The sequence below is a fragment of the Xiphophorus hellerii genome, chromosome 7 (genome assembly GCF_003331165.1).
Source record: "Xiphophorus hellerii strain 12219 chromosome 7, Xiphophorus_hellerii-4.1, whole genome shotgun sequence".
In the NCBI taxonomy this organism is placed as follows: domain Eukaryota; kingdom Metazoa; phylum Chordata; class Actinopteri; order Cyprinodontiformes; family Poeciliidae; genus Xiphophorus; species Xiphophorus hellerii.
Window position 1 is genome coordinate 18,523,239 of NC_045678.1, and position 14,368 is coordinate 18,537,606.

The window sequence follows — 14,368 nt, forward strand, 5'->3', positions numbered from 1 at the left end:
ATTAGGGCTTTGTGATGACTATGACAAAACTCTAACTTTGTGCTTGGTAACCACTTTAGTCACATGCCAGGAGTTATTGTTTATTTGGAAGACCAGTTTGCCCATAAACTGTTACTTCCTGACTGTTGTCTGTAGATGCTACTTCAATCTTTCCTCATAATGTTTTTTCCTCATGAAGACATATTTTATTTTATCAAGTGCACCAGTCCCCCCTGCAGCAAAACAGGCCCACAACATGATGCTGCCATCGTCATACTTCACAGTTGGAATGATGTTCCCAGACTTACAAGGGTCCCCCTTTTTCCTCCAAATGTAATGATGGTCATTATGGACAAACAGTTCCACTTTAGTTCCATCAGACCACTGGGCATGTCTCCAAAAATGAAAGTTATTGTCCCTGCGTGCACTTGCAAACTGCATTCTGGCTCTTTTTCAGTGTGTCATTTAGAGTAATAGTTTGATCCTCGCTAAGTGTTTTTTAGCTGGTGCAGGACATGTTTCACTATGGATAAAGACACTGTCTTATCAGTTTCAGTCAGCATCAGTCACAAGGTCTTTGGCTTTAGTTCTGGGGTCACTTTGCACATTATTGACCAAAATACATTCATCTCTGGGACACAGGACCCATCACTTTCCTGAGTGGTATAAAAGTAGAACATTCCCATCATGTTAATACTTGTGTATAATTGTTTGAACAGATGATTTTCATATCTTCAAGCATCTGGAAATTGTTACCAAGAATGATCCAGACTTGTGCAGCTCCACAGTTTTCTTCCTGGTATCTTGGCTGCTTTGTCAAACAAGAAAGAAGTGGGTGTGTGTGTATGTGTGTGGAGGTGTGGCCTCAAAATACATTCACATATGTGCCTCAAGTTAACTCAGTTGTACTGCATCACTTGACCTATCAGACGTTTCTAAACCGTGACATCATCATTGGGGTTTTCCCTCATTGTTCAAAAAGATTCTTATCATTCTGTATGTAATCTTCTGATTTTTAAATCTCTGGTATGTTCTTTGTCTCATTATTACTGTGGCATTTAACAAAATATAAATACATATTTTCTGTAATCTTCACTGACCTAAAACAAGCTAATTTTTTTTCTGATTTAACTGAAGACAATAAGAAAAAAAGTGCATGTTTTTTTTTTTTTTATTTGTGCATGTTTCATTTGTTTCAACTTGGGCTTTCAAAAATTATTAGACACAAATAACGAGCAAAACAAGTCTTCACAAATTATCGCCAACGGATGACTGGACCTAGTACAATACAGTTAACTTTGATGCTCTAAGGTGACGACGTGTGAGAAAAAAATGTGATTTGATGAATACTTTTCCAAGATACTGAACCTCGTCTAGATAGATAAATAAACTTAAGAGAGCCGGCTTTTCTGGTTTTGTCGCGCCTGATGCGTGAACGCCTTGCCCTCGGTGAGGAATGAAGCGCTTCCTAAACCCGGAGCTGCATATACTCCGGGTTTAGGAAGCGCTCCTGGAAAGTTGTGCTCCGGACTCCAGAGAGAAGTCTACCTCGGTGTGTGTGCGTGAGTGCGTGTGTATGTCTGTATGTTTACTTCCAGGAATACACAGGGAAGAATAGGAAGCTCCGGCACCCAGCTTTATGTTATTGAATTACAATTCAGAGTTGGCGGCTGCACTGCGAGTGAGAGTATGCTGACCAGGCTGCGCGTCCGAGGAGAAACTGCAAAACGCGACTTCTGAGGGACATTACGCGAAAGCTCGGGCGGCAACTTCATCTCCATCATGGTCAGTAGGCGATTTAAAACTCGCGTCAAATATTCAAAATAATCTTTTTTTAGGGCTGAAACAACTGTTTATTAAAGAAAGATAGTTACTAAGCATTAGATAAAAATAACATTCAAAAGCTCAGTGAATACTGCAACGTCAGCGTGTCTACATTATTTGGCTGCCTTTTTTTCCCCTTTCTTTCACAGGGCTTCAGCAACAGGCTGGTTTTGGGAGTGATAGGGGCGGCTGTCGTCATCACGTTAATAACAATCCCAGCAGTTTATTACAGCAGTAAGTTATGATTATGAGCTATTGTCTTCCTTTCTTGGTCTGTCTGTCTCTGTGCTGCATTAAGACTGAATCCCACTCCTCGGGGTTGCATAACTTCCCCCTTTAGTCTATAGGCACTTAGCTCAGAGGTTAAGATATTCCCCTGAGAAAGAGAAATGGAGCACTCCTCTCAGAAGCTGATACACAGTTGCCAGGGCTGGCCCAAGGTAGTATGGGGGCTTTTGCAGAATTTATTGTGGGGCCCTATGCAACAACATTATACTTTTAACTTTTACATAGTAAGCTTGCCAGTTTCTATAAATCTTAAATTTAATTTTTAAACAAATTAAAATATTTTAATTTATCAATGCTGGAACCATCAAATCAAATGTAATAGAATTCTTATTATTATTAAACAAATGTCATTTATTCTTATGATCTTTGTAAAAATTCAAGCTTTAATGTGGGATCCTAGATAGTTTTGGGGCCCACAGCAGTGGCTTATGGCGTTTTTCCACTACACCGCCTTTAACCGGGACAGTCCTGGTCCGCCAGATTCATTTTCCATTAGCAGATCCAGCACTGCTCTGCCTAGCTCTTGTCATTTTTTGGAAGCTACTTCATGTGTAGTACCAGCCTCACCAAGCCTGGTACGGCACAAAAGCAATTTGATTGACAGCTGACTGCATTTGTTGATTGACTTGCGATTTACATCACTTAAAACTGAAAAAAAAACAATTTTAAGTTTAGCTGTGGACCACAGACATGCCTTCTGCTGTCAGAGAGTTGTTTAGTACGGAGGAGCAACCTTGAGTTTCTCCATTGCTGAGTGTTGCTGGAAACATGAGCAGAGAGTTGCCCACAGCTATTGCACACTCACATCACACCCACAATAGTAAGGAACAGAGCATATAATGGAAAAGCTCGCTACCTGGAGTAGAACTGAACAGCACATTAACTGGTTAGTGCACCACTTGCCAGTGGAAAAGCGACTTTAGAGTGCTCATACCCTCAGGTGTCCTCACCTCCACACTTGACATTTGTATGTAGCTTTTCAGAACTAGATTAATTAAATAAAAACCAAGAAGTCTAGTTGAAACATGTTGAAATTCAACTTTATTCTAAGAATGTAAAACTAAGTGTGAAATTTGTTAGAAACTAGGGCCATCTACACTATGTCCTTAATATCAACCACAGCCCTGATTTTGTTTAAGCAACCAACAAGACTGTTACTCTGGAAAAGTAAAAGCGACGCCTGTGCTTTTACTTTAGCTATACTTGTCTTGTTGATGGGTAGAAAGACAAAAGTGACTAAATGTATTAAGATGGAGCTTCAGTCCTCTGCTTATCACTGTTGTACCCACAAACCCACAGTAAAACTCATTCCCTGCCAACAGCTGGCTCTGCACAGTATCAAGAAATATGGTCCAGATAAAACCAAGTGTAATCAATTTTTAATAATAAGAGTGTGACTTATCGGTTTATATAATTACATTTAAAGCAGTAGGAGAGGCGTGCATGTTATCAATAATGAGCCTCCACAGTGACTGTATGTGTGTGTAATACCTTGAATCGAATCCACATACTCACACACCTCTCCACACACAGCTCTTACCTTTGAGGGGAAAATTGCAACTATGTTTTACTCTAAAAAGAATGGGTAGTAGTTAAACTAAGATTGAGCCTTATGAACTTTGACTTACAAATGATTGAGGAGGCCCAACAAAGAGATTTTTGCTCTTGGAGCCATTTCAGTTAACAATTGAAATGGCTCCAATAGCATAAGCAGCAGGTTTTGGCTTACATGAACATGTCTTTGTGCATCTGTCTAGGATCCGGAGCCAGCAAAAGGCCATTCACTCTTCAGGATTACTTTAATGACACCATCAGAAAGAAATCCTACAATTTGTACTGGATGTCGGGTAATTCTGTTTATTGAATCATCTAGCCTGTTGTGCTGGTTATCTAAATCCATAAAACCTTTTTATTTTTCCTTTTCTTGTTGCTACAGATAAAGAGTATGTGCATAAAGAAAGAGATGGAAATGTGTACCTTCACAATGCTGAAACAAAGGACAAGGATCTGTATCTGAGCAATGCAACATTTGTAAAGCAGCTAGTTATTTCAATATATTAATTTTACAACTTTTTAATCTGAACATAATTACTAAAAGATCGTATACTTCTTTTAACTTCAGAAAAAAGTGGATGCCACTGATTACTGGTTGTCAGGTGATCATAAATATATTGCCTTCGAAAGCAATTACACTAAGGTGAGAAGCACCCAACAGATGTTTTTGTTGTAACATTCCTCTTTAACCTGCCAAGTCATCTGATGTGTAAGTATGAAACATAATCTGTGTTTAAAATCCTACAGAACTTTAGACATTCCTATTCTGCCTCATATTCCATCTACGACATGACAAAATCGTAAGTAAACTTTGCTATGTCAGTAGTTGTGCACAAAATATGTATGCTGATTTTGATATGCAACAAAACCATAATAATAAAGAAAAAAATACAAAAAAAGGAAACATGATGACTTGCAAAATGAATCAATCATCATCATTTTTAGAGTACATTTTTACCAGACAAGTATAACAAAAAGTTCTTTACCAAGGTTAAGGGTAGGCAGGCATAGTAATAAAAATAATATAAATAAAAGTAATATAAATATAGAAATTTAATATGACGTTCAGTAATAGTCAGATTTACACCATTAGCATTTTTATGTCATCTTTTTTTCTTTTTTGTTTTTTTATGCATGCATTTACATTCTAAATACTCCTCCTGTAATTTGGAACCAGAATCTGATGATGCATTCAGAGATAGTTGAGGTTTAGAGCCTTCAATAAATTACTTGAATTTGCAATTAACTGTAACTTCTGTTGAGAGAACTTTGAATTTAGGTTTATTTTTAAATTTCTCTCTCATTTTTTCATCAAGTTGACAGAGATAAATCCTAGATATACCTTCAATTGCCTGTCAGATTTGATGCTACGTTTTCTCAGATTTTGCTTTGTTTTTACATTGTGTGATTTGCAGCTCTGTTCTTTCAGGGTTATTTTCAGTTAGTTCAAAAACAATTTGCTCTCTAAATGCTTTTGCTATGTCTTTACAGAACATTTGTAACGCCAGCGAGCCTTCCACGCATGGTGCAGTACTTTAGCTTTGCACCAGAAGGACACCAATATGTGAGCCTAAAGTCTTTGTTCCCTGGTGTATTGCTTAGTTTGCTGGAATAGTAATATGTGATGCTTTTCAAATATGGCAACATTGTTCTATTATTTGTAAAATCATTTACATTTATAGTTTTGACTGAACCTTTTGCTGAAACTTTTAACAAAATAATTGTTACACTCTCCCTTCCAGGCATATGTCTCAAACTTCAATATTTTTTTAAACTCCAATGTAACTGCTGAGTCAGTGCAGCTGACAACCAATGGGAAAAAGAATGAAATCCTCAATGGCATTCCTGACTGGGTATATGAGGGTAAGTAAGCTTGAGGTTGGTCTGCACTATAAAAATTGTTGGGTTAAAAACTACCTTTTTTTTTTTTTTTGCTAAGCCCGTCTTTGATTTGAAATGGTGCAATGATTTTACTTAGTTAGTCCAGGTTTGGTTTTAAACCCAAAACTTGTGTAATAGTGACTAATTCCTAATGCTAAGTCTACCATGAACTCATATCATAAGTAAGTAATGGCTTTGTAGTAAATTATATTTATGTTCAAATGGAATAGTTCTATTTTATAAAAATATAACTAAGTAAATCAACAGTTAACGATCAAATATGGATACCATCATTCCTAATATTTAACACACAGGTTAGTTTTTACTTTGACATATTTTAACAGGTTTTTTTATGACTTTCAGAGGAAGTCTTTGCTTCAAACGGGGCAATATGGTGGTCCTCAACAGGAAGATTTTTGGCTTATGCACAGTTTAACGATACAGAAGTTCAAAAAGTGGAGTTCTCTTGGTACGGATCAGAGCAATATCCTGAAACAGTGGCTATTCCTTATCCAAAGGTTTGATTATATGACTTTTAAAACCAGTATAGTCATTTCCAACCACAATGTATGTCAAACGTTACTGCTATTTTTTTAAGATTATAGGATTTTAATGGATAATCCCGTTTGTTCTGGTCAATTTCTTTTTATCATAGACTGGATCAAACCTTACCAAAGTGAAGCTGTTTGTCGTTGACACCGCAAATCCCACCCTCCATTCACAGCTCGCTCTTCCTGCTTCCATGGCTGGAAGGTTTGTTCATACAACTTATAGTCTTACGTTAACACGTAATACTGATTTTAAAGCAGAGATTAATGCGATGTATTCACAATTTGCCCCATTTGAAAACCTTGTCATTTTCTCTTGCTCTTTACTCAGTGATCACATTTTGTGCTCAGTGACCTGGGCAACAGACGAACGCGTCGCTGTGCAATGGCTCACAAGGAAACAGAATCATGTGGTTGTAGCCATCTATGACTTTGATGGGAGCAGCTGGAGAGAGAAAGAGGTGGATGTCACGACTCAAGTTATCTGTCCTGTCAGAAAATCCTCACTAGTTTTCAATGAGATGATTCTAAGATTTACACTGATGCTGAATTAAAACATTTCCTCTTTGCAGAAATTTGAGCAAACAAGCAAGACAGGTTGGATTGGCCATGTAAGTTTCCAAAAAGCAAATTAATTTTTTTTATTTCAACCATTTAATGTCTGATTATTAAAATATGTTTTTTCCCTCAGTATATGCCACTGCCTATTTTCTTTGCTGAGGATAAACTCAGTTTCTACAAAGTAATGAGTGACACTCAAGGCTACAAACATATTCATTACATAAAAAATGTAAGTGGGTTTTTTTTTATAGCAATTTACAGCTAAATCAATTCCTTCCTGCCTTTCTTTAATCATGTTTATTTTTATTTTTGAATAAGGGCAAAGCCACACCAATTACATCTGGGAAATGGGAAGTTATTTATATATCAAAATTAACCAAGGATGCCATGTGAGTGAAATTACTACACCTTTCATGCAAAATCATACATCCATCAGTGAAAATGTCAGAAAAAGGACTGATGCTAAATTGTTTCCTACAGATATTTTGTAAGTAATCAGCATGAAAGAAACCCTGTCAAGAGAAATCTTTACAAGTAAGCAGTTTTGTGAATATCTTGTCGCTGAAGAACAATATTAAGGTAATCTTAGGGGGCAGAAAAGTTGCATAATTTCTACATGAAATTATGTACGCAAAAGTTATTTATAAACCATCTGGTAAAATGTATTATTGATATGTCATCTTAATATCTCTTCAGATCATTCTGAAGCCTACAAAATTAAAATACAATGAAGTTTGTAGTTATAATGTGACAAAATGTGAAAAAGTTCAAAAGGTGTACAAAGTACTGCACAGTGGGGATGAATTTTTTTGTATCACAATATTTATCCTTTGCTTTTTGCCAGACCACCTTAAAAAGATAATAATTAATTTTAATTATTTTTACACATCTTTGCCAGCATGGAAGACTCTATTTGTTAAACTGAAAAAGACAGACAATTATCAAGCTAATTAGACTCTTGTAAAATATTATTTGCATAACTTAAATGAGATTTTCTTTTTTTTTCTCAAATCAGGATTATGCTTGGAAGCAGTCCCTCAACCCCCATGTGCCTTACCTGTGGCTTACATGAAGACAGGTGTCAGTACAACTCAGCTTACTTAAGCGTTGACGCCTCCTTCTACCGAATGGACTGCTATGGTCAGTTAGCTTTATATGTGTTCGCAAGCAATAACTCAGCCATGCAGGAAACATCTGTGAACAATAATCAAAGTTTAGACGTCACAAAGACGGCTAATATTGGTGTGAAATGTCTTTGCGAATTTATGTCTGTCTTGTTTGGACTAGGACCTGGATTGCCCCTTTACACACTTATGGACAACAGGGGCTCAGGTGCAGGAACAGGTATTTCTTTTTATGGTTTGCTGATTTATTTATTTATTTTAGTTTCTGTGAAAAATAATTTAAAAAAAAATAGAGAATGTTTGATCTGTTTGTTAACTTTGAGTGCGCAGAAACAATTTTCAACTTATTTATTTATTCTTTTAAGTTTATGTGTTTTTATTTTATTTTAGAACTATCAATTTTGGAAGACAATAAGGATCTGGAAAATCTTCTGTCTGAATTTCAAATGCCAACAATGAAATATGGCACCGTAAAGATTGCAGGATTTGGTGAGGCATACATGTTATAAACTACAGACATAAACTCTCATTTAAAACTCTCCATGTAGGTTTTCTTTCTGGTTTAAAACATCACTTCAAACTGGAAGTGTAATTAACTATTTTTGCATAATTACCTTATCATACTTTAAAAAGATCCAAAGTAAATATACAGATATTTATCAAGTTTCTTTCCTTGCTAAAATCCGTCCCTCCCTCTTTTCCAAACCCTTTTTGAATAAACAGACATGTGGTATCAAATGATGTTGCCACCAGATTTCCAGAAGTCCAAAAAATATCCTCTCCTTATTGATGTGTAAGTAAGCAGCATCTCAGTGTGCCACAACTTACCATCTTGGAAGGCCTTATGGTGACTCTGTTCCTTGCAGGTACGCTGGCCCCTGTAGTCAGAGTGTAAGCTATCAGAACAAGCTGAACTGGGGAACTTACCTCTCCAGTTCGCTCGGAATCATCGTCGCCAGTGTTGACGGCAGGGGAAGCGGTTATCAGGGTGATGAGATAATGCATGCGATCTACAAACAGCTCGGGACCTTTGAAGTGGAAGATCAAATGTCAGCAGTGAGGTGAAGAAAATGAACTTCACAAGAATTTTATTTTATTTTTTTCTCAGCTATAACGTGATTTCTGTCTCACAGGAAATTCATCGACATGGGTTTTATTGACAAAGATAGAATTGCAATATGGGGCTGGGTAGGTTGCCTGTATTTTGATGATTAATTTTCTTTGTCTTATAAATCAATTGCATTTTTTTATTTATGAGTGTAAATCTTCATCTTCAGTCATATGGTGGTTATGTCACCTCAATGGCTTTGGGTGCTGGCACTGGACTCTTCAAGTGTGGGATTGCCGTGGCCCCAGTAGCCAAGTGGGACTATTATGGTATGTGATAAGTTTTTTCTTGTTTAGCACCAGTTTTGTCTGATCAAACTGAAGAAGCATCAATTTCATCCTCAAAATTCTTTTCTTACATTCCCTCTTTCCTTTATTGTATCCTCCTTACTACTCTTCTTCCTTCACATCTCTTTCCTCCCTTCCTGCAGCATAAATATTTGCCATAAAGTCAGAGTAAACTTTACTATTTTGTATTTTAAAATAAACATGAACAGCTAAAGACTTCAAGAAGAAGTTGTTTGAACACTGTAATTAATATTTATGTAATGGTCTGAGCCCAAATTATATTCTGATTTTTTTTTAGATGCAGTTTACACTGAGCGCTACATGGGCAAACCATCAGAGAATTCAGACTCTTACAAAGTAAGCAACAGACACTCTTGTCCAAATGATAATAATAGTAGTAATATTATTTTTAATTATTATTACCTAAAAGCCTGATCTGTTTTGGTCAGGCTTTTAGGTCACAATGCTATTTGTATATGACATATTTTCTATCTATGTGAGAAAAGTTTTTTTTTCTTCATGAAGTTATTTTTAAATTACTTACCTGCTTTGAAAAAGTATATGAAGGCCATGATTTATCTACAGTATGTTTTATGTTTTCAAAATTGCTACCGATGGTTCTGAAATTACACTTGCCCATTAGAATCCACTGTTCTGATTTGAGACACAAGTTGCATTATTGTCTCTGGATTTTCTCTTTTCTGTTTCATAGAACTCCACAGTCACATCAAGAGCAAAGAACTTTAAAAAGGTTGCCTATCTCCTTATTCACGGCACAGCAGACGGTACGCTCTGTGATTCCTCTTTACTAATCGCTGTTTTTGAACATGTGTTAACCTTCCTCCCCGCCCCCATTGCTTAGTAACAGAATAAAGTCACGCACAAATGGTTTCTATTTGCTTCAAATAAGATTTCAGCTTTGACATTCAGTCACGTTGTGATTTGCTGTTCTTCCTTTAGACAATGTCCATTTCCAGCAGGCTGCACAGATCTCCAAAGCTCTGGTGGAAGAACTTGTGGATTTTGAGGCAATGGTAAATATTGGCTGAGGGAACTAGACTAATATTGGTCTTGAATGTGCTTTTGTTTAAAGAGAGTTTCAAATGGAAAAAAAAAAAATCACCATTATTTATTGCATAAAAATATAAGATAGCTTTGATCATATCTTTAATTTTGTTATCTTGGGAGTAATTTTGTTTTGGTTTTAATTTCAGTGGTACACTGACAAGGATCACTCTCTCAGGGGACAAGCCTATCATCATACATACACCCTCATGAGTCACTTTCTGCAGAAATGCCTCCTCAATCCTGAATAGATGTGAAGAAGAGTCTTTAGCATTTATAAAGGAACATTTTAAACAATTTCCTTGTTTTACTTTTAATAATATGTTGACCAGACGGGTAAATTTCACGTGTTTCATTGCTCACAAATTTTAGCCTTTTTGTTATTATTAAGATATGTGACTTTTAGAAAAGGCCATTGCATGCATTTTGAAGTATTGTCTTTTTTATGTGAATGTGATAACTTACGGGAAATGTGTCACGCTGCACTATGGAGTGGTGTCTTTACACTTGTAATATTGCATTGATGAAGATACAATAAAGATTGTTTTAAGATATAAATGGCTTGTCATTTGCAGTTCCTAACAGTTATTGAAAGTTGCGCTGGAGAAATTGTCTGTAGGTCTGAGTGTAGCTACAGATGTTGAGGATGTCAAATTAAGAAATAAAGCAAAGATCAGCGGTATTTAAACTTAAGATTTTCTTATAGATTACATTTGTTTTAGTAATAACTGTATTAGATAAATATTTTTTTCCAAAATGTTAATTATTTAGCTTATTTTCTTGTCTTTTGGGTAAATGAGCTTAACATTTTTCTGTCAACGTTAACAATTATAGTTTGTAGAAATGTTTATGTTGGAGTAGATACTATTTTTGATTCAGAGACTTGATGTTTTTTGACCATCCAGCTGTCATGCTTAGTTTTTTTTAACCAAGATTACATTCAGGGCACTGAGCCAGAAGCTGACTAATGGCTTGAGAGTAGTTGAGGATGTGCTAAGGTTTTTGTGACGAAGGGAGTCACCTGAGAGAATGCTCCTCATCTCTGCTATATAAGGCCGAGCAGATGGGGAGGAGACCACAAAGAAGCTCCACAAGCAGGAGAGAAGAACGATAACAATCAACGCAAAGCAAGATCCCTCTCTTAAACAATCTGCACAAAAGAACACAGGTAAGAATTTTTTCACAATTCATTCTGAAAGCTCAAATCCCTCATTTAGGTAAAAAAAAACCCAACCTACTATTTGTCTCTATTTTGCTCATTTTCAGGCAGCTTAAAAAATGAAAAGTGCTCAGTCTCTTGCTGGACTTATGCTCCTTATCATCATCCAAAGCAGTTGGCAGGTGCCTGACCAGGACACGGACCGAACACCGCTGTAAGATCATATTTCAGTGTTCACACTTATCAGTTTGATTTATGTTAGTGTTTAGGAGAAAAATCTAAATAATACAAGTCTAATCTTCATATTCTTCTACTTTCTATTGTTACTATAATTTATTTATATTATAAATATTATTATTTAGTTGAATAAAAGGACAAAAAAGATATGTATGTTTTCTTGTTAGTTCATGTTGTAAATAAAAAGGGTTTTTTTTCTATTTTCTTAAAGTACTTTTGAAGTTGAAATGCAAAAGTGTAAACTTAGCTATATATTTGACAGGTCTGTATTAATAATAATAATAATAATATGTTGGAAGAAAATGTTGTTAGGCTCCAAACGATTAGTAAGCTCTGGCAGATTTAGACTTGAAGTAATTTTACCAGTATCTTTCTTCTAACCAGATGTGATATTAACATTTTGGAGAGGTCCAACCACAGTCTCATCTGGAATCTGCTATTAAATCTACGAAGAGAACTAAAGATTAGGGTGATGGCAAGGATGCCTTCCAAATTCAAAGTTTGGTGCTCATCACCAAAGACAATTTGTCAAAATACTTGTGGAAAGTTGGAAGAAGTTCAGCAACCACATTTCCACAGATATTTGAGAAAGATATACATAATTTGACATAGCATTTTTCATAAAAAATTAAAATAAATTGTTGTAGTGATGTCTTCTTTTGAAATGAGGCTCATTTTACAAAAGTCCATTAAAGTTTCACGAAATGCCACTGACATGTTTTACCAGAAACAAATTTTGTGGTTGAATAAATGTGATGCATCCAGATATATCAGGGGCTATGAATAAATTAGGCCTGACTTTACTTTGTTGTTGATGAGAATATTGCACCTAAAATGTTGCTGTGATGCAGTGAAATAATCCGGCCAGCAGACTCTTTCCATGATCTTCTTGTACATACCTTAAATCTAAGTGTGTGTCATTTAACTCAGCTCTTTCTGTCACATTTTACTTTTAGATTGTTGAGTGAAAACTCAATTTTAAGTGATCCCATTGAGTTCCCAAACATGAAGAGGCACTCAGAGGGAACATTTTCCAATGACTACAGCAAATACCTGGAAACAAGAAGAGCCCAAGACTTTGTCCAGTGGCTGAAGAATTCAAAAAGGAACGGGTGAGTGCATTAAAATGTTACAATGAAGCATTTGAAACATGGTTGGTAAAGTAACATTTCCTAATGTTAAAAACCATAAATCCAGACTGGACATGGCAAATCTTCTTTCTTCTAAAGGAGTTTATTCAGACGCCATGCAGACGGCACCTACACCAGCGACGTGAGCTCTTACCTGCAGGACCAGGCAGCCAAAGAGTTTGTCTCCTGGTTGAAGACCGGCCGAGGCAGGAGAGACTAACTCCTCAAGCTGTTGTCGTTCTTGTAAAACGATGCAGCTGTTTTTCACTGATTCTGTGCAATTACATGTGTCACAACCTGTACTACACTTTCTTCTGGTAACACAATTAAATGTGTCTTCACAAGAAGCCTTAGTTGCCTTCAGTGGCTGAAGGAGATACTTCTAGAAATACTGGGGAAAAAAAAAAAAAAAAACATGTAAATGACAAATGTGGTAGGAAATTTTATGGAGAATTAGCTGATTATATATTTGATCATTTTCTTATTCACTTGAATTTTTAGAATTTCAATTATGTTGTTGGTCCAAACTTCACATCTAGCATTAAACTACCCTTTCTTGCAGTTTTCAATAAAGAAATGTGTACAATAATTAAGTTCCCTTTTTATCATGTCATATCCAAAGGAGGATGAATGATGTTTTAGGTGTTTTTAAAAAATTGAGAGTAGTTGAGGATGTGCTAAGGTCGTTGTGACGGAGGGAGTAATACCATGCAATTCAAGTCTCTTCTAAGAACTATTTTCACTTGAGCTAATATCATCTTAGAATATTAGATGATATATTCATCAGGTTTAATTTATTGCTTTGAGACCTCATGTCCCGGCTTGCAGAACATGTTTTCTCTTGTGTTCTCTCAATCCTCCTTGCAAATGAAGACAGAAGAAAAATCAATAAACATGTTTGTCCCCAGGGAGAACTATGCAGAGGGATTTCTGCAAGATATACAATGATGTGTTTCACCTGTCAGCTGCTCACTGGGGAAGGATCTCCCCATGATGATCAGACCTGCACACCAAGGACAGTCCTGCTAAATAAAGGGAAATCATGTCAATCAGCTCGGCATCAGACCGGCTGGGATCAGTAGCTGGGTCAACACTTTTGATTTCCTCGTAGCACTGAGAAGGAAACAGTAATTCACATGAGCCAGCAGCGTGACACGCTCAGGGGGATGTTCCACCTCTCCGAGCTGTCATCTGCAGCACATCAAACCATCTGTTGGTTGCAAACGAGAACCTGTGCCCAGTCCTGTTCTGCTTAAGGCCGGATGTGTGAAGGCAAAGCAGCTGCATTGACACTAGGTGTTCCTGTCATGTTTTCTACAACAAAGCCACACATTAGCACAGCGGCCTAATCAGCTGACAGGTGATCTGATATGTATATTAGAGGCTGATGTTTGCTTAAACACAAGATATTAATTTGATTGTAAAGCCATGATGTTTCATCATCTTTATTACGATTTATTTACGCAACTATATACAAGTGTATTTCAGTATACAGTACTACAATATCAATAAAACAACTTTTATTTACTTGGTTACACTCAAAAAGTGAAACATCTTGAATTATTGAGGTTTGCACCCTTGTAATACAGACAATACAATACCTCATAAATACTTTCAAAACAA

At 36.3% G+C, this 14,368-nt stretch overlaps 2 protein-coding genes across 3 annotated transcripts; both read left to right on the forward strand.

Moving 5' to 3' along the window:
- Positions 1 to 1,407: 1,407 nt before the first annotated feature.
- On the forward strand, positions 1,408 to 10,777 carry fap (fibroblast activation protein, alpha). Of its 2 annotated transcripts, XM_032567491.1 has the most exons (27): positions 1,408 to 1,531; positions 1,641 to 1,764; positions 1,953 to 2,037; positions 3,849 to 3,938; positions 4,028 to 4,122; positions 4,214 to 4,288; positions 4,393 to 4,445; positions 5,137 to 5,209; positions 5,388 to 5,508; positions 5,890 to 6,044; positions 6,182 to 6,279; positions 6,406 to 6,535; positions 6,647 to 6,685; positions 6,766 to 6,864; positions 6,954 to 7,024; positions 7,116 to 7,169; positions 7,651 to 7,775; positions 7,923 to 7,979; positions 8,150 to 8,248; positions 8,483 to 8,552; positions 8,626 to 8,820; positions 8,893 to 8,947; positions 9,037 to 9,136; positions 9,453 to 9,511; positions 9,867 to 9,939; positions 10,115 to 10,188; positions 10,369 to 10,777. In XM_032567491.1, the coding sequence occupies exons 2-27, from the start codon at positions 1,762 to 1,764 to the stop codon at positions 10,468 to 10,470; spliced, it is 2,250 nt and encodes a 749-aa protein (XP_032423382.1). In that variant the 5' UTR covers positions 1,408 to 1,531; positions 1,641 to 1,761; the 3' UTR covers positions 10,471 to 10,777. The 2 variants fall into 2 exon arrangements, with proteins under 2 accessions (XP_032423382.1, XP_032423381.1); XM_032567490.1 differs by having other exon boundaries at positions 1,428 to 1,764.
- A 316-nt stretch (positions 10,778 to 11,093) lies between these two features.
- On the forward strand, positions 11,094 to 13,334 carry gcgb (glucagon b). Its single transcript, XM_032567492.1, has 4 exons — positions 11,094 to 11,387; positions 11,486 to 11,592; positions 12,572 to 12,727; positions 12,845 to 13,334. Exons 2-4 carry the CDS (start codon positions 11,498 to 11,500, stop codon positions 12,963 to 12,965), a joined length of 372 nt encoding a protein of 123 aa, XP_032423383.1. The 5' UTR covers positions 11,094 to 11,387; positions 11,486 to 11,497; the 3' UTR covers positions 12,966 to 13,334.
- Positions 13,335 to 14,368: the final 1,034 nt, after the last annotated feature.